The sequence below is a fragment of the Lipotes vexillifer genome, unplaced genomic scaffold (genome assembly GCF_000442215.2).
Source record: "Lipotes vexillifer unplaced genomic scaffold, Lipotes_vexillifer_v1.1 scaffold1347, whole genome shotgun sequence".
Taxonomy (NCBI): Eukaryota; Metazoa; Chordata; class Mammalia; order Artiodactyla; family Lipotidae; genus Lipotes; species Lipotes vexillifer.
Genome location: NW_006796201.1, coordinates 734878 through 752111, shown reverse-complemented (window position 1 = coordinate 752111; position 17234 = coordinate 734878). Strand labels below are relative to the sequence as shown.

Genomic DNA, 17234 nt, shown 5'->3' with positions numbered 1-17234 from the left:
GGCGGACTCTCAACCACTGCACCACCAGGGAAGCCCTATTTTTATTTTTTGAATTTTAATTTTTTTTTTTTTTGCGGTACACGGGCCTCTCACTGTTGTGGCCTCTCCTGTTGTGGAGCACAGGCTCCAGACGCGCAGGCTCAGTGGCCATGGCTCACAGGCCCAGCCGCTCCGCGGCATGTGGGATCTTCCCGGACCGGGGCGTGAACCTGTGTCCCCTGCATCGTCAGGCGGACTCTCAACCACTGCGCCACCAGGGAAGCCCGTGACATGAATTTTTTTTTTTAAAAAAGAACTAACGTGAAGCCAAGGAATTCATTAGGATATCACTGAATAAGGTTGCAGTGTGCCAAATAAGCTTATTTTAAGAAAGAAAAACATTAAGTAATTAAAAGTATAGGTGATACATAGCCAAGAGAAAGACCTAGAAAGTGGGATGCAAATGGCTGAGCTTTGGGAAACACAGGCCAAGAGGTTCTGAATGTTGGGCTCCAGGGGCAGGGTGACCTGAGTTCAAGGCTCGGCTCTAACATTTTCTGTGTGACCTTGGGCAAGTGACTTAGTCTCTCTGAATTTTAGTTTCATCATCTGTAAAATGGGAAAAGGAGGGCAGCGCTTTCATCGTGGAGTGCCTGGGAGGATTAAATGACTTAACTCAGGTAGAACATGGGCATATATGAACCTGCACATGATAAAAGCATGATGAAGCCTGTTCAAACTCAGGACTGCTGGCTTCCAGAACATACCTCTTTCCAACATGCCATGCTGTTTCTCTACTACCAATGTTCTGCAATTTAGTAGGTTAAATCTATGTATAATTCTAAAAGAGCTCTTTCTCTCTATATTTTACCCTACTATCCATATTCTCCTAAAAACAATTCTATCATTCTTGCAGATAAATATTAAACAAATATACCAGCCCCTAATAATAAGTATCTGTCCTTCTAGATTTCCACTGCCTTGAAGAGTACAGACTAAAGGCAACTCTGCCTCACACTTGACCCAAACAAAACTGTGATGCCTATAAAGGGTACATATTCTGATTTTTTCTTTCTTATATAATTTTATTCTGAGAACATGTAAATGTTAAACATTAACAAGCATCACACACACACACACACACACACACACACACACACACACACACACAGCATGATGAATGAAGCCTGTTATCTCCCACGTAAAGCAGATTAAGAGTCCATGTGCTGGACAGATCTCCATCAAAGATCATGAATCAACTCATGGATCATGAATTCACTCTGGCAGCCTGGGTCTATGTGACCCTGTGGGCTGCTCTTCCTCAGGAGATGGAGCTGCGGGTGGGGTCATGGCTGGATTGGAACAGGAAGGGGGAACCCTTGGGGACTGCCACAGAGCTCAAGGCTCAGGGGGGTTTCTTGCCAAAGGACTCAGTGGAAAGGAGGAGGGTGCTTGAACCAGGGTCTGTGCAGGTGACTTGCTGCTTGCCTGCTTGCATCTGCCTGGATTCAGGCACCCCAGTCCTCCCTTACCCTTCAGACGCCTGAAGCCCCCAGTTTGCACTGGTGCAGGAGACCATCTGGGCAGGTGAGGCCAGCCCTAGGTTGCTGGCGGGTCAGGGGATGGAGGGAAGTAGGACAGAGCAGAAGCAATTCAAAGGTCCCGCCCTCTCTGAAGGGGGACTGCCTGGGGTGGGTGGGTGAGTGGGGTGACTGATCTAATCAGCATGGGAGGGGGATTGGCAAGATTGGACAGCTAGGCCGGACACCCTGCAGTGGGCTGCTGGGAAAGAAAGCCTTCCAGAGGAGCCCACTGGGAAGCCTGAGGCCTCAGCCCAGGCAGAGAGGGGCCAGCTGCTTCTGGAGGGTGCCCTGGGGGGACGCCACCCTGGGCAGCCAGGGTCCCTACCTGAAGGTCAGGTGGTGGTTGTTCCACTTCCTCCCGGTGAGGGCGTAGCGCTTCCGCCGCCGCAGATTGGCTTTCACGCGTACCCCGAACTGGTCTGGCACTCCACAGCGGGGCCGCTTCATCCACCTAGGTGCACAGAGCCTCCCCTCAACACGCCTGCCTGCCGGGCTCTGCCTCTTCCAGGCAGTCCACCGTCTCCCACCCTCCCCCCGCTGGCCTCCAGCTGCCCCTTATATGGGTGTGGAGGGGGTGAGGGACTCTCTCAGCTTCGAGCTTCTCATCAGGAAAACGGTACAGTGACCTTGTACTGGAAGACTGGGTGCTCAGCAGTGGCTCTGCAAAGGTGAGCCCCTTTTCAGCACTATCACCCAGGAATGGGAGGAGAGTTACCCTGAGGCTTCTTATCCCTGATACCTTATGCTCTGTGCGTGCTCATCAAGGATGTGGCTTTGGGTCACATCACCTCTGCCAGATTCAGAGCAAGGCCTAGCTAGGCAACCACATGTGTGCATGTGTGCTGCGCCTCCCCATTGCCATGCCTGTGGCAGACATCACTAATCAATCCTATGCTCCTTGCTGCTGAACTGGGCTTTGGCCTCAGGAGCTTTTTCAACACTAGGCAGCAGGCAGCCATTCCCAACCAATCAGAGCTAGCACGGAGGATCAAGCCATTTGCCATCTCTTATCTAGGCCACTCTTTTCTGGAAACTCCACATGCCAAGCCTTCATCAGAGCAGGCCAGAAGGAGGGCAGGTGCCAGTGGGGTCTGCGAATGGCCCGACCGAGGGACTCACGCCTTGGTCTCTTCGTCCAGCACACCCGTGATGGGGATCCCGTAGAAGCGCTGCATCTCGGCGAGGGCCGAGGCCAGGATCTGGGCGGAGCGCATGGTGGACATGTGGCGGCTGGGCTGGGGCAGGTAGCCATAGAGCCGCAGCCAGTTCTGCAAAGGAGAGGCCATGACCTGGTCAGCAGGTTCTGGCACCGCTACCTCCAAACATGCATGGCCTGCATCCCACCACCTCTCACCTCCACCACCATCACCTCCCGTCACCACCTCCCTCCAGGTGACCATGTGAGCTTCGGTACGCTCTCCGTGCTTCCACTTCCTACGGTCTGTTCTCACACAAGAGCCAGAACAAAAGGCCTTTACAAGTCAGGTCTGGTCAGTTTTCTGTCTAGAACCCTCCAAAGACTTCCCATCTCAGAGGAAAAGCCAATTCTCACAGGAACTACCTGTGAGGCCTCAGGGCCTTTGCACTTGCTCTTCCTGCTGCCTGGAGTGTTCTCCCCACAGAAATCTGCATGGCTCATGCCCTCATTTTCTTCAGGTCTCTGCTTCATCACCTTATTGGAGGAGTGTTCTCTGACAAATGTAAAAAAGACACCCATCCGCTGTACCCTGTACTCCCTCTCCTGCTTCCCTGTACTTGTCACCATCTGACACACTGTATGTTTCACTTAGGTGTTTATTATTTGCCTTCCCCCATTAGGACAGAAGCTCTGTCTCTGAGGACAGTCCACAGTTGCCGTCCTTATTACTGTGCCGGCCCCTCCAGGGTGGGGCCTTCTACCATTCCAGGCAGACGACTGGGGACCCTACAGGGTTCAGAAGCTCTTGAATTCTCACCAAGTAGGAAAACCCGCCCCTTGGTGCTGCTCCCCAACAGACCCTGAACCTTCCGGAGGGAAAGCAGGTGGGTTCAGGCCGCCCACCCAGGCCCAGGAGGGTGGGACAGGAGGCCTGAAGTCCAGTCTCTGCTCTGCCACAAACTCTCTTCTCTCCGGGCCTGCGTGTCCTCGTGTGCAAAATGGGAGCCATGGGGTCGTCAGGGGGTGGGGTGAGAGAGATGGACCTGGGAAAAGCAGCTGGGACACAGTGGGGGTGCCCGTCCCCTTCAAGACTTGCTGGGCAAGTCTTCTCATCCATCTACCCCCATCTGTCTGTCTGTGTGTTGGCCCACCCAGCCGGCCATCCTGCCAAGTGTTTCTGAGCACCCTGTCTGTGCCAGGTGCCATGCCAGCTGGAGGCCGTGGAGGAGGCAGCTGAAGTGTCCTGACCTCCAGGGGCTTATGATCTCCTTGGGGAGACCCGGCGCACACGCAGAGTGAGGAATTCACGCTGGCAAGTCTGTGAGCAGACAGGACCACTGCAGTCAAAACCGGTGGACGGGATCCCCAGTGAGCCAAGCTGAGTGGTGGTAAGGAAGGGAACTCTGCCCTGCCCACCTGGTGCCCCCAAGGTCACGAGAACATGGTGACCACTGTGGGAGGCTGGTGAGCAGAGGCCAGGGACTGCTGTGGGCCTTGGCTACATGGAAGCATGTCTTTGAAGCCTTCCTTGTCTATCTTTGGTCTCTGGGAACCCCCAGAGTGAGGGGACCTAAAGGCCTGCTCTCTGAGACGCTCTGGAAGGTGAGGGCTGCACATCAAGGGCCCACGGGGCAGGATGGCAGCTGGACATGGTAGTTGCTCTGGACCGACAGCCATTGTGTCAGCTGGCCTGGGCCATGCTCACATCTGTCTGCCACCAGGGTCACATCCAGCTCCAAAGGTACTGGCTTCCCTCAGTGCCACTCGCCAGCCCAGCCCTGGCACCTGCCCAGGCCCCTGGTATGGATGGGTTGCCCACACAGCCCGGCTCAGCAACGCCCAGGCTGCCGCTGGAGGGAGCAGAGGCTGAGCCAACGAGGGCGGCGCGGGGAGACTGCCAGAGCCTGAGGATGCCCAGCCACAACTTCGAAGCCTCGCAGGACAACGCAGCAGACACCGAGTTGAGAAATGACCACGGCTCTGGGGACAGATCCTGGCCCAGCCACTTGGCTCGCTGTGCCTCAGTCCGTAAAAGGGGGTTGAATCAAGACATACCTCATCTCATGGATTTCTGTGAGGATGAAATGGGCAAGTCCACAGGAGCCCTTGGCACTGTGCTGGGCAGGGGAAAGTGCTCAGTCAACATGGTATTAATGACAGAGGCTGGTGGGGGCAGGGGCACTGCCCGGTTGTTCCTAGAGTGGCAGCCTGTTGTGTCGGCCGACAGGGTTGAAGGATCCAGGCTCCGACAAGGCAGCCTTGGGTGGGGGCAGGGCAGCTGGGGGAGGCAGGAGCGCCCTGTGGCATCCCCCATGGACCCCCCTCACCCCTCCTGCCCAGGGCCCCCTTCCTTCAGGTCCACCAGACACTGGCAGTGTTACGGGTGCCGTCCCCATTCTTCCCAAGCATGGAAACCTTTCCTGAGGCTCCTGTGTGTCTGTAAAGGGGGATGTCCACCACCTTTAATGGACACGGTTTGCCTGAAGAAGCCTGGAAAGATCTAGGAGGCGAGGCTGTGATGCTCGGCCAGCTCTAACAGTGAAAGGAATCCAGCTGGAGGTGGGGGGAGAACTGGGGCTGCTGCTGACAGATGAGGGCACCTCTATATCACCTATTTGCATAAGGTAAAAATATCTCGGGGAGCGCAATCACAGGCTACCAAGGGACTGATTAGCAGTGTGGCGAGTGACAGGAGGAGGGCAGGGCGGGGGAGGCTCAGGCTGGGGCCCTGGGGAGGGGAGGGAGCTGGGCCTGTCTGCAGTGAAGAGCTCCAGAGCCCCGTGGGGGATGGGGCAGAGGGGCCCCTTCAATACTGGGCACAGCTCAGGGGGCTGACGGGAAAGGCCCGAGGGTGCCTGTGGACCCTCCTTCACACAGACAAACACCCTCTGAGTCCCAGGGAAGCCAGGGGCTTTCATCTCGGTATCAGCCAAGGCTTCCTGATGACAAATGTCTCTCGGCCACTGCTGGGTAAAAAGCTGAGGCTGAGGACTGGTGACACGAGTGGGCTAAGCTGAAATACAGCCTTGGCCCAGAGCAGACGAGGCCCCGGAAGACAAGGAGCTGACTGAGCCCGCCTGGCTGGCAACGCGCCAGTCAGTCTACACGGCCCGCGGGGCTGGGGCTTTTCCTTCCCCCAGTGTCCAGGAGAAGTTTCTCATCACCTTACTGCTCAGCTAAGTTCGACAAGCCCTGGGGGTGGAGGGGAAAGACCATGGGGGGCACAGGTGCATGGCAGGTGCTGCCCTAACTCCAGCCTCCTGAGGGGCTCTGCGGCCCTGGGACAAAAGCGGGAAGCAATTCCCAAGGTCATGACTGACCCCTGGACTCAAAGTCGGGGAGGGGCTGTGCTCAAGCCCCTGCTGCTCCTACCGGTAAAGACTGTCCCTTCCATAATGTGTCTCCTTTTCTGTCCGGTCACCTCGAGTCTCACAGGTGGGGTGAGCCAAGCAGTGAAGCTCTGTTGCTCAGCTGGGGAAACTGAGGCTCAGGGAGGTCAGTAAGCAGCAGAGTGGTGGGCCCTGCTCCATGAGGACCACTCTCCAGTGGGAGGCAGGTAAGGGTTCGGCAGAGAGAGCTCTGGGCCACGAGGCCCCCTCCTGCCTGCAGCCCAGGGAGGGAGGCTGCTGCAGGAGACCCCACCCACCCTGGTTCTTTCAGCCATTTCTTTCTCAAGCTCCAGACCCCATCCCGTAAGTGTGTGTAGAGGCTTCAGGTGAGTGGTTGGCCCCAGGCAAAGAGATGTAGAGCCATCAAGAGTCTGAGAGGGAATTCCTGGCCCCCTGGCCGCTAGGAGAGGCCATAAATGCAGCAGCCAGGGGCTGAGAATCTGCTGGAGGCCAGAATGTCCACTCTTGTCACCCCATTCAATGCTCACAAGTACCCCATCCCCATTACACAGACAGCAAGTTTCAGAGAGGGTGAGGGGCCCACCCAGGGTCACGCAGCTGGTCTATGGCTAGAACCGGAGCCCATAAGCAGTGCTATTGGACCAGGCTGTTTGTGAAGCAGCAGCAGCTCCTCTGGGCCTGAGGCAGGGGACACTGGGCTCTGGCCCTTCTGGGGAACAGCGCCCAGCACGGCACTGGGGGAGGGCGCCCAGCCCTCCCCACACTCCACATCTCCGGCTGGGTCTGGGCGCTGGGCCACGTCAGCAGGGCTGCCCCCCAGGACTGCCGAGACAACCCCGAGGCAGGCCCTCCCCACGGGGCGGGCGTGTCTGGGAAGGAGCTGCCCGATCAATACTGTGCATTAAGCAGCGGTGGGGGCAGGGTGAGCGTGCTGCTGCAGACGCATCCAGCTCCTTGGGGCTCAGACAAACCAAGCCGCCTCCCACCCGGCCTTATCAGACCCTGGGAGATAAGAAAAATCTCTCCTGGCTCTGCTTTGCTTCACTCACCCACGGCTCTCTGCAGGCCAAGCAGACCCTAGCAGGGCTGCCCAGACAGGCACAAAAGGCGTCTTGTCAGGCCCGCCAGCGACGGACGCAGACCTTTCGTGGTGTCCTGAGGGCCTCACTGTGCCCGCAGACGGCATAACTAGTCCGAGGCCGGGGAAGAAAGGGGGCGCCAAGTCAGACCACCCTGTCTTTAGTGGATCATTTACTCCCCTTAGAGGCAGCATAGTCCATATTTAAGCAGTTCTGGAAGAACACACTTGCTCATTTGGGGCTCAAATCTAACCCCCCCCCAAGATGGGAAAGTTGCAGGTGGGGAAGGGGCTCTGGGTGGTGGGGAGGTCAGGCCGGGTGGGGGACGTCCAGCCAGGGAATAAGGAAGGAAGTGGACGCCACTTCTTTACCCTGTGGCCTCCCAGCCTGCGCCGCACTCCTTAACCCAGAGGGAAAAGTCGCCGGGTCCTTTGGCCAGTGGGCGGGCAGGGGTGGGGAAAAGGGCCCTGTTTGCTAGTGGTTTCGGGCTGGCCAAGGGCCAGGCCTGGGGCCTCACCTGGAAACCCCCTGTAGGTGTTGTCTCTTACATGGGGCTGCTTTCCGGGAAGAGCCTGGGTGGCTGGACAGGCAGGGGTAGGGCTCCAGGCTCACGTGCTTGAGGGCGGGCCCTGGCTCTACCTCCACACCCTCCTTCCCACCTTGTTCAGGCCCAGCAGGCTCCTGCCTGGCGGCACTTCCAAAGGATGACACCCTGGGCTCTGACCTGTAGCCTTTAACCCAGCTTGGGGGCTGGGAGCTCAGGCTCCTCTGCCACCACCCAGGCTGGGGAATCAGGGGTAATGTCTCTCACCTCAAGGTCTCAGCTTCCTCTTCTGTACAATGGGGTCATGACTGCCCCTAAACTTAGTTAATACAGGATTAAATGTGAAAATGCTTATAAAACACCCCTAGGCCCTGCCCAGGATAGCACCAAGTATGTTGAAGGTGCTCAAAAATAACACTTGATCCTCCATGGGCCCCACGTGAGGGGCACCGTACATAGCATTCGGCATTTTACACATAAACGCACTGAATTTCCCCAATAACTCCATCCAGTAGATACTTTTACTAGTCTCATTTTGTAGACAAATGAGAAACTGAGGCTCAGATGGGGTCAGTGACTTGCCCACAACAGCAAATGCCATGTGCTTTTCAAGGTCACTGTATTTTGTCACCATTCTGTAAGCGCTTCCTATGTACCAGGCGCCAGGCCCATGTGTAGTGGACACAAAGCTGGGCTCCCACCCCTGTGGGCTGGGGCAGCTGCTTCTGGGAGGACCAGGTGGTGTCCAGGGCTAAGGGCGAATCCTAGAGAGCAGTTCCAGACCCTGACCTCCAGGCTCCGTGGCTGTGGGGCATCTTTGAGGGCTGGCTGATGGCTGGGATTCAGGTCCCCATCTGTCTGTCCAGATACTGGAGGTTGAGTTGGGTCTTTTTGCTCATTTCCTGCTATTCCCACAAGGGAAATGGGATCTGGTTAAGAGGCATCCCTCTTTGTCTTTCTGATCCAGGACCATCTCATACATCTCTGCTGTTCCTGCCGGGCTGCAGAATCTCTACTACGTCCCCTAGAGGGCTCAGGCATCCCCAGAACCACTGTTCTTCTGGGGACGGCCTCATATGAGCTCTAACTCAGCGGGGGCTTGTCCAGTCAGAAGGCACCTACTGTGTGCCTCAGGCCTGGAGTGTTCAGCTACCTGCAGGGTCCCAGGTCCTCACATTCATCTGTGGACCCCTCCCTGGGCCCTCTTTGAGCTGGAGAAGGATCTAAGCAGAGAGCCCCCAAGCCCTCTCCGCTTCTGCTGACTCACAGAACACACCTCCACGCCCAGGGCAGAGCTGGCCATGGGGCTTGACCCCTGCCCGAATGGTCAGCTGTGTGAACTACATGAACGTTGGGATGATACTGAAGATGCCGACTGCCTTAATCCACCCTGGCTGCTATAACGAAAATACCATGAGCTGGGTGGCTCATAACAATATTTATTTCTCACAGTTCTGGAGGTAAGAAGTTCAGGATCAGAGCGACACCATGGTCTGGTGCGGTGAGGGCTCTCTTCCTGGCTGCTAACTTTTTGCTGTGCCCCCACATGGTGGAAGGGGCAAGGGAGCTTTCTCAGGCAGTTTTAATTACCTTTTTAAAAAAATTTTTATTTATTTAATTTACTTTTGGTTGTGTTGGGTTCCACATTGCTGCACACGGGCTCTCCCTAGTTGCCGTGAGCAGGGGCCCCTCTTTGTTGCGTTGTGCAGGCGTCTCACTGCAGCGGCCCCCACACCCTGTGGAGCACGGGCTCCAGTAGTTGTGGCACGTGGACTCAGTAGCTGTGGCTCGCGGGCTCTAGAGCACAGGCTCGGTAGTTGTGGCACACAGGCCTAGTTGCTCCGCAGCATGTGGGATCCTCCCGGACCAGGGCTCAAACCTGTGTCCCCTGCATTGGCAGGCGGATTCTCAACCACCGCGCCACCAGGGAAGCCCTCTCAGGCAGTTCTTATAAGAGCACTAATCCCGCTCACGAGGGCTCTGCCCTCATGACCTAATCACCTCCCAAAGGCCTACAGCACCAACTTTAATTGGAGGCGGGAAGCAGTGGCCACCACTACAACCACCGCAAGCTGGCCTCAGGCAGAAGTCAAACTTCCAGCTGGGCAGAGGCGTCGATGGCAGGGGCATCTGGACCAAGCAACAAAGGGGGCATGGAGGGGTGACCAGAACCAAGTGCTTGGCAGGGAGAGGATTTTCCTTGCCGGGCAGTGTTGCTATTCTGAATTGGCATCAGAGAACATGGGTAGTATTTGGAGGGATTTGCAGGAAGTCTTCTAAGGGGGGTCTGGGTATGTTTCTAGGTTGCTTCCTCTCCACCCTCCTTGGGCTGGGGCAAAGGAAGGCGTCTTGAGTCCAGGGGTCAGAATGGGCAGGCCAGGTGATACACACACATGGAGCACACACTGGGCTGTTCTCTGCAAGGAGGAAGCTGACTGACTGGACCCCAGGGCAGACCTAACACAGGGCCCCGGCAAAGGGCTAGGCATGAAGGGCACAGCCCAGTCGGATCCCGAGTGCCTGGCAGCACCAGTCAGCCCAGTTCTCCCTGGGTTTTGAAATAAAGTATGGAGAGCTGTAGCTTGTTATTGATAAGAGGAGAACAGATGAAAAAGCAGAGAGAGAGAAAGAAGGCGAGAACATTCAGCTTCTGTAGGTTCCCAAAGACAAGCCCTCACATTAACCCCTTCTCGCGGGTGGGCACGGGGGGCCCCTGCTGCTTCTGCTCCAGTTAGGAAAGGGCACTAACAGGAGCACACGGTGGGGCCCCAGGGGCCAGCACGGAGGCGCGGGCAGAGACTGGAGCACAGGAAGCCTGGGGCTGCGGCGCCACAGTTAGACCTGAAGGTCAAAAGCAGAATTCCAGCTGACTCCTACCCGTGTTTTTGCTCTCCTGCTAAGCTGCCAGGTAGGGGCAAGGAGGTGGGTGTGTCCATGTTTTAGTGGCAGTGGCACCACACCTTTGAACTCTAGCGTTCTGAGGCCTGAGTCACCTCCATGCGGAGAGGTGGGTGGGCTGAGGGTCTAGAGGTGTGTCTGGGGGGTAGGGGGAGGTGGGGAGAACCAAAGCTTCTCTGGTGAAAAATCAAATGCACTTAAGTGAAGTATGCACTATAGCCAGAAAGAGCAAAAGCCAGAAATCTGAAGGAGGGCCTGGACTCTCAGGTCAGGGAGGCCAGGAGCGAGAGCTGGCACCTCAGTCAGGCGGGGCCCGGGTCTGTGTGGGCCAGAATGGCTGGAGACTGGGACCTGACGGCCAAGGGAGGGAGTGGGACAGGGCAGAGTAGCTCAGTGGTGGCTTCCCCAAGGAAGACAGCCTTCTCCAGGCTGAGGCCTGGCAGGTTGCCGGTGTCTACTGGCTCCTAGCACAGGTCTGATTCCTTAGTCTGATGAGGTGCCTCTGGTTTCTGCCCTGGGAGGGAGAGGCGCTGGCCTTGCCTCAGTTTTAAGCTGCTCAGAGACAGTCCCAGCCATTGACCTGGCTGGAGGTCTGAAGCTGTGGTCAAGGACCAAAGCCCTTCTCCAAGGGACAGAGGCTCTAGACACAGGGTGCAGCCAGGCCCAGGAATCTCTGATGCTGGTTCTTGGTTAGCATGGACCTGGGGACAGTTTTCACAGCCTCCGGGCAAATGCGCTGGCTGCTGAAGCCATTTGACTCTTTGGGCCCAGATCCGGCCAGACTAGATGGGACTCCATGGAATAGCCTGTACTCCAAAGCCAACTCTAGGATCTGGGATAGCCCACCGGTCTCTAGTCCTGCATCTACCTTGGCTTCCAGCATTCAAGGGTGCCCTGTACTTTCCAGAGTTTCTTCCTGCAATAGGCCAACCCAAGTTTCTCCGGAGGGGAGGGGCTGCAGGTCAGTCACAGAATCCCTAGTCACTGCCACACAGGCATAGGGCCATGGTCTGTGGCCCCAGTGCAGGCCCTGGGCTTTGGGTACTCCCGCAGCCGGGAGAGGAGGAGGTGATGGAGGAGCAGAAGCAAAGGAAAGAGAGAACGAAGGCCTTCAGACCACAGGTCCCAGTGCCCCAGCTCCTGGCCATCTAAAATGCCAAATCACAATGCCTGGCTACCAAATTCCAGTTTGGTCTGCAATTGCTTTCTGTGTAGAGATGTCGTTTCTAAGTATAGATTATAAACTCCTCGGGGGTGGGTCTATGACTTGCAATTCTTTGGTATTCAACTCCAGAGAGTGGCAGGTGGGCCCAAACAGCACTCTCTGCCTAGTACCTGGATGCAGGCTGAGGGGCAATCCCCACCAGCAGGAGTCCCCACTAAGCCCCTGCCTGCCTGCCTGCCTGTGTGAATCGGGGGTGGGGTGGTGGAGCTGGATTGGGCATGGCCTGGGGTCCCACTCTGCCTCCTGCCAGGGCCTGGCTCCCTGTAGCTTTCCCTGGCTGGGCCGAAGAGGGAGGGCAGAGCAGGTGGGGAACTGGCTGGGAGGTGTAACTTGAGCTGGGAGGAATTCCCTGCCCTTCCTCAGTGCTTTTATTAAAGTAGGGCGGGGAAGGGCTGGCTTCCATCGGAAAAATCTCCCAGGCAGCCGGGGAGGTGGGGAAGCCGCTGAGAGCTGGGAGGGAGCACCGGCCTGGCTGCAAATAGAAAGGGCACTCAGGGCAGCAGCGCGGACGGCAGGAGGCTCCAGGCCGGCGCAAGGGCACCGAGGCCCGAGCCTACCGGGGACGCGCTGAGGCGGGTGTCTCCCCACCATGCCAAACCTCTCCCCTTCTCCTGGGCGGGGAGCAGGGTCTTAGAAGTCGGGAAAGAACGTCTACGCTTTTGCTCTGGGTCAACGGAGCTAGTGCCCTCACTGTCCCTAATCCGGAGGACGGCGCTGGGCGACCCCATGGAGCAGGGGGCGCTGGCTGGACGCAGCTCTGCGCCAGGAGGCGGCGCCTAATCACCCACGGGACCGCTCCAGAGATGGGCCCCGGTAGGGACGTCTGCCGGGCTCCTGGTGAAAAAATGTTCGGGGTCCACCCTCTTCGGCCCGGGCCTTGGCGTAGGGGCGCTGGTGGAGGAAGCGCCGGGTGAGACCGGGTCTCCCTCTTAGATGCCATCTGGCCGTGGCGCGGCTTGCGCGCAAGAGTCTGAGAAAGTCGCCAAAGCGCCCCCTCAACCCGAATGGGCTGCCTCAGAGGTTCGCACCCCCTCCCGCTATCCCAGCCCGCCGCGCGAGGCTCAGTGTCACCCAAACTAGAGTCTCTCTAGGCGGGAACGCTGCCTGCTGTGCCCAAGACCCACACACACACACAGAACGGGAAGCCCCCTTCCCATTCGCAAAGAACGTCACCGTGCGTCCGCAGAGCTCTCGAGGAATCAGGAGTCCGGTAGGGAGGGAAGGAGAGGAGCAAGGGCTGGGGGAGGCAGAAGCGGCTCCCGGGACGCGGGCTAGGAAGGATCAGTGCCCAGGGCGGGGTTGTAGGGGTAGAGAGCGGGCGCAAGCCCTACGCCCTCCAGGGTTTGGGAAGAGGTGCACCGCCAAGGGCCAGCTGGGGAGGGGCAGCTTGCCGGGTCCCCTTTCTTCCCCGCCCCCAACTCCGGGACTGGGGCTCATCTCCGCGCCCTTCCTCTCCACGCTTCAGGCTGCGGGCGTGGCTTCCTTCCCACCCCAAGTCCCCCAGCCCCAAGTCCTCCAACCCGTGGCAAAGGGACTGGACGAGGGTCCTTACCTCGGCATTGACTTCTGCGTCCTCCGCCGCTGCGCCGCGGCCCAGGCAGCCCAGAAGCACCAGCAGCAGCGGCAGCATTCGCGGCCGCGCAGCCGCCTCCCGGCCGCTAAGGAGACTGCCCGCCCAGCCCGGCCGTCCGGGCGCGCTCCGGTCGCTGCCCATGCTTCCGGCGACCGGCCTGGCCCGGGGCGCTGCTGCACGCGCGGCTCGCCCGCTCGCCGGGTCCACGCACGCGGCTCGGAAACTTGCGACGCTCCCTGGCTCCCCGCCCGGCGGGCGCGAGGCAGACCTCCCGGTCCCGGCCACCGCGGAGCCGCTTAGGTCTCCTCGGCAAATTCCCACGCCCGAGGAAAAGCGGGCCGGGCAGGGCCGGGCGCGCGGAGCCTGCCCACGGGGGAGAGGGCGGGCCGGAGCCGCCCGCCGCGGGGTCCTGCAGCCTCGGCGCCCGGGGCCCGGCTCTCGAGAGCAAGCGCAACTCCTGAGCCTTTGTCTGGCTCAGCGCTCCGGCCGCCCGGTCCCGCGGCGCCCCCTGCGCGCCCAGCTCCTTCTGTCCATGTCCGGGGCCAGGCGCTGCCCAGAGCGCGCGTCTCCCGCCCGTGGATCCTGCTCGCCCCGCGGCCGACCGGGCCCCCGTCCCCGCGCAGCCCAGGGATGAGGCGCAGGGAGCCGGTCGGAGCGAGTGAGCGAGCCAGAGAGCCGGCGCCAGACGTTCCCGGCGAATACCGCACAACCCCGAGCGCTCCCGGCCCTCCTCCCCGCGCTGCACTACCGCCGCTCTTAAAGGGCCAGTGCTCTCGTGGCGGGCGGACCCAGGCGGGGGCCGGGGGCGGTACCTCAGCCAGAGGCTTCTTGGTAGCAGGTGCCGGCGGTGCAGCCGGACAGACGACCCTTTTACTCTTCCCAGACGGCGGGAATCCTCCCCAGTCCGCCCCTGTCACTCCCCTCCTTGCTTTTGGGGAGCTGGGTTGACCCCCCCAAGAGGCCCGCCCCACAGAGGGAGGGGCAAAAAGGAATGAAGACGCCTCTTTCTCCCGCCTAGTGGGTCGGTGGGGATACTGAGGCAGCGGTGAGCAGGGAGAGCCTAGAAGGAGAGACCCAAGTGTGTGGTCCTAGGCTTAAAAAAAAAAAAAAAAAGATAAAAATCTAGAGATTTGTTGGCCAGAGGTCTCTTTCAAAGGCCTCAGGGTGTCTTTGGCCCTTCAGGACTTTTCTCAGTTGCCATGTGAAGGGTTGGATACCTTGGATGGGCAGTGCCAAGCGACAGAGAGGCGGTTGCAGTCCTGGGTTGCCACATACTTGCTGTACGGAGGTGGGCAAGTTACTTAACTTTTCTGAACCTCCAAGTCCTTATCTGGAACGCAGGGCAAAGGGCTGGGGTGGGGGGTTAGATATACTTCTGGCTGCTGGCCTAGCACACATTAGGTGTCCGAGCAAAGAACACTATTTTGTGCAAATGAAATGTGACAATGCAGCCCCACAGGGTGCTGGGCGGGTGGGCAAAACTCCCCGCAGAGCGGAGCTTAAAGCGCTAGTTTAATTCTATTCCGAGAGCGGCTAGGGATCCGGTCGGTTTGGAGGCTGAAGGCTTGAGGTGGGAGGCCTGTGTCTAAGGTCCACAGAGGCTGCGCATCCAGACCAAGGGAAGTCCGGGAGGGGCAGAGTCCTGAGGTGAAGGCCCCCGCGGGAGAGCAGGAGGGCGGAGATCGTCCCTCTCCGACGCCACCTCCCAGCCCCGGAAATGGGAGCTTTCCTTACCTGAGGGCGGTTTCCCTAATGTAAGCCCTCAGGTCGCCCGGCAGGCCTCACGTCCTGGAAATCCACAGAGATCTGGCAGAGCTTCAGAAATGGCCTGTTCACCGACCTGCCAGGTGAAGAAAAAGAGCCCTGTTAAATAGAGAACAGGCAGTAAAGTGAAGATAGATTTTATTTAAGAAAAACAAAAACAAAACTATTGCAATAGAGACTCCGATATAGAACTGGGCCTGATTCAAAATACAACTGGAACAAGTGGGGATTTACTGCCAAGGAGCAAGTGGGGGGTGGGGCGGCATTGGTGGATGGAAAATTACTAAGGGGAGACATCAAGTCTCGGGGGGATTCTGGCTGAAGGCAGGTGAGGGTGATCAGATATCCTCTGAGGCATAGTGGGGATGCTGCGTTTGATCAGATATCAAGGGTGGGGCATTCAGCTAAACTGACTTAGCAAGATTCTTGCTAAAACTGGATTCTGGAAGGAAGTACAGAGATGGGTCTTGCTGGGGAGAAGGTTCAAGGGAGACTGACTAAAGTTTGGTTAAGCAAACCCCCTTTTATTCAAGGGAAGGAGAGGCATTCTTTCCTCTGATCAGTATACATCCATTTCTCATTTTATTGCTTTTTATTCATTTAGAACCAGCTGAATCATCTGTTGAGACTTGATGGTTGCTAATTGCTGTACTGTAGGATCCACAGACATTTGATGAGAGGAATACCTTGAAGATAAATGGAAAGATGAAGGTTAGAGACTGAATTGGTCCTTGTGCCCAACTTTGTAGACCTTCAGGGATCTACCAGAAGTCCCAGGACCTGTTGTCCTTCCTCAGTGGGTGGTGTCGGCGCGATGGCAGTGATGCACACACTTCTTCGTTCACAGCTCGAACCTTCCTGGTTATGGCAGAGACGTCAGGTAGATTGCTGAGGACAAAGGTGCAGCAGTTGCTTCCAACCACTGTACACGTGCCCCCTTTTTGGGTCGTATCAAGGGCAATGCAGTTATGGAGAATAGCACGCTGGGTTTCTCATTGTTGGTGAGTCACTGATTTCAGGCCAGTGGTGATGTTATCTGGGGACAGGGTGAATTGCTTCAGCAATGAGTAGATGATTCTGTCATTGAGTCAAGCTTCTTTTGTTTTTATTCATCTTTTTAAAAAGTTATTTATTTAGTTTTGGCTGCACACGGCTTTCTCTAGTTGCGGTGAGTGGGGGCTACTCTTCGTTGTGGTGCGCAGGCTTCTCATTGCGGTGGCTTCTCTTGTTGCAGAGCATGGGCTCTAGGTGTGTGGGCTTCAGTAGTTTGGCATGTGGGCTTCAGTAGTTGTGGCATGTGGGCTTCAGTAGTTGTGGCACGTGGGCTTCAGTAGTTGTGGCATGTGGGCTTCAGTAGTTGTGGCTCGTGGGCTCTAGAGCACAGGCTCTAGAGCACAGGCTCAGTAGTTGTGGTACACAGGCTTAGTTGTTCTGCGGCATGTGGGACCTTCACGGACCAGGGCTCGAACCCATGTCCCCTGCATCGGCAGGTGGATTCTTAACCACTGCGCCACCAGGGAAGTCCCGAGTCTAACTTCTTGAACCAGGCTATAGATTCCTGGGAATGGTACCCAGAAGGTGGCAAACCGTTCCCCCAAAAGTAGTGAGGTCGTGGATGGAATGTAGGCCCAGTTCCGTAGCCGTTTTTTTCTAAATTGTCTCCCCGGGAACCAAGATCATCTACAATGATCCTGGATACCTTTTGTTCCTACAATGAGAGGAGATGAACCTGAGGGAGTGAGTGATTGTTTTAGAGACAGTTTAAGAGAGGAAGGAGGTTGTGGGGAATAGAGTAAGATGAAGGGACTGGTAAGATTGGCAAGGTAGGAAGATCTGGCCCAGTTGGCAAGTAACAGCCAATAAACTTGGGTTCCATGCACAAAATAAGAATCATCTGGAGTTAGCGAGGGGCCATAGAGATAGTTATCTGATGGCTGAGGGTAACCAAAGGATGCTAAATTTAGGGTGGGGAAAGGATTTGTTTGAAGGTAGTCGTGTGGGGTTGGTCTGGGTCCCAGAAATTAGGCTGGGAGGGGCTGTGGGATCATTGCCACACATGTGAGGGATATCCAGGGTTCCTATAGTGGCTTGGGGGTTTTAT

General features: G+C 57.4%; 1 protein-coding gene across 1 annotated transcript in view; it reads right to left on the bottom strand.

Moving 5' to 3' along the window:
* The window catches only part of MMP15 (matrix metallopeptidase 15), a 20096-nt gene extending 6586 nt beyond the window's left edge, over positions 1-13510 (bottom strand). Inside the window, exons 1-3 of the mRNA XM_007468303.1 lie at positions 13349-13510; positions 2682-2830; positions 1888-2013 (exon numbers count right to left, since the gene is read on the bottom strand). Coding sequence (XP_007468365.1) covers positions 1888-2013; positions 2682-2830; positions 13349-13510 — 437 coding nt within the window. The remainder of the gene's footprint in view (positions 1-1887; positions 2014-2681; positions 2831-13348) is intronic.
* Positions 13511-17234: the final 3724 nt, after the last annotated feature.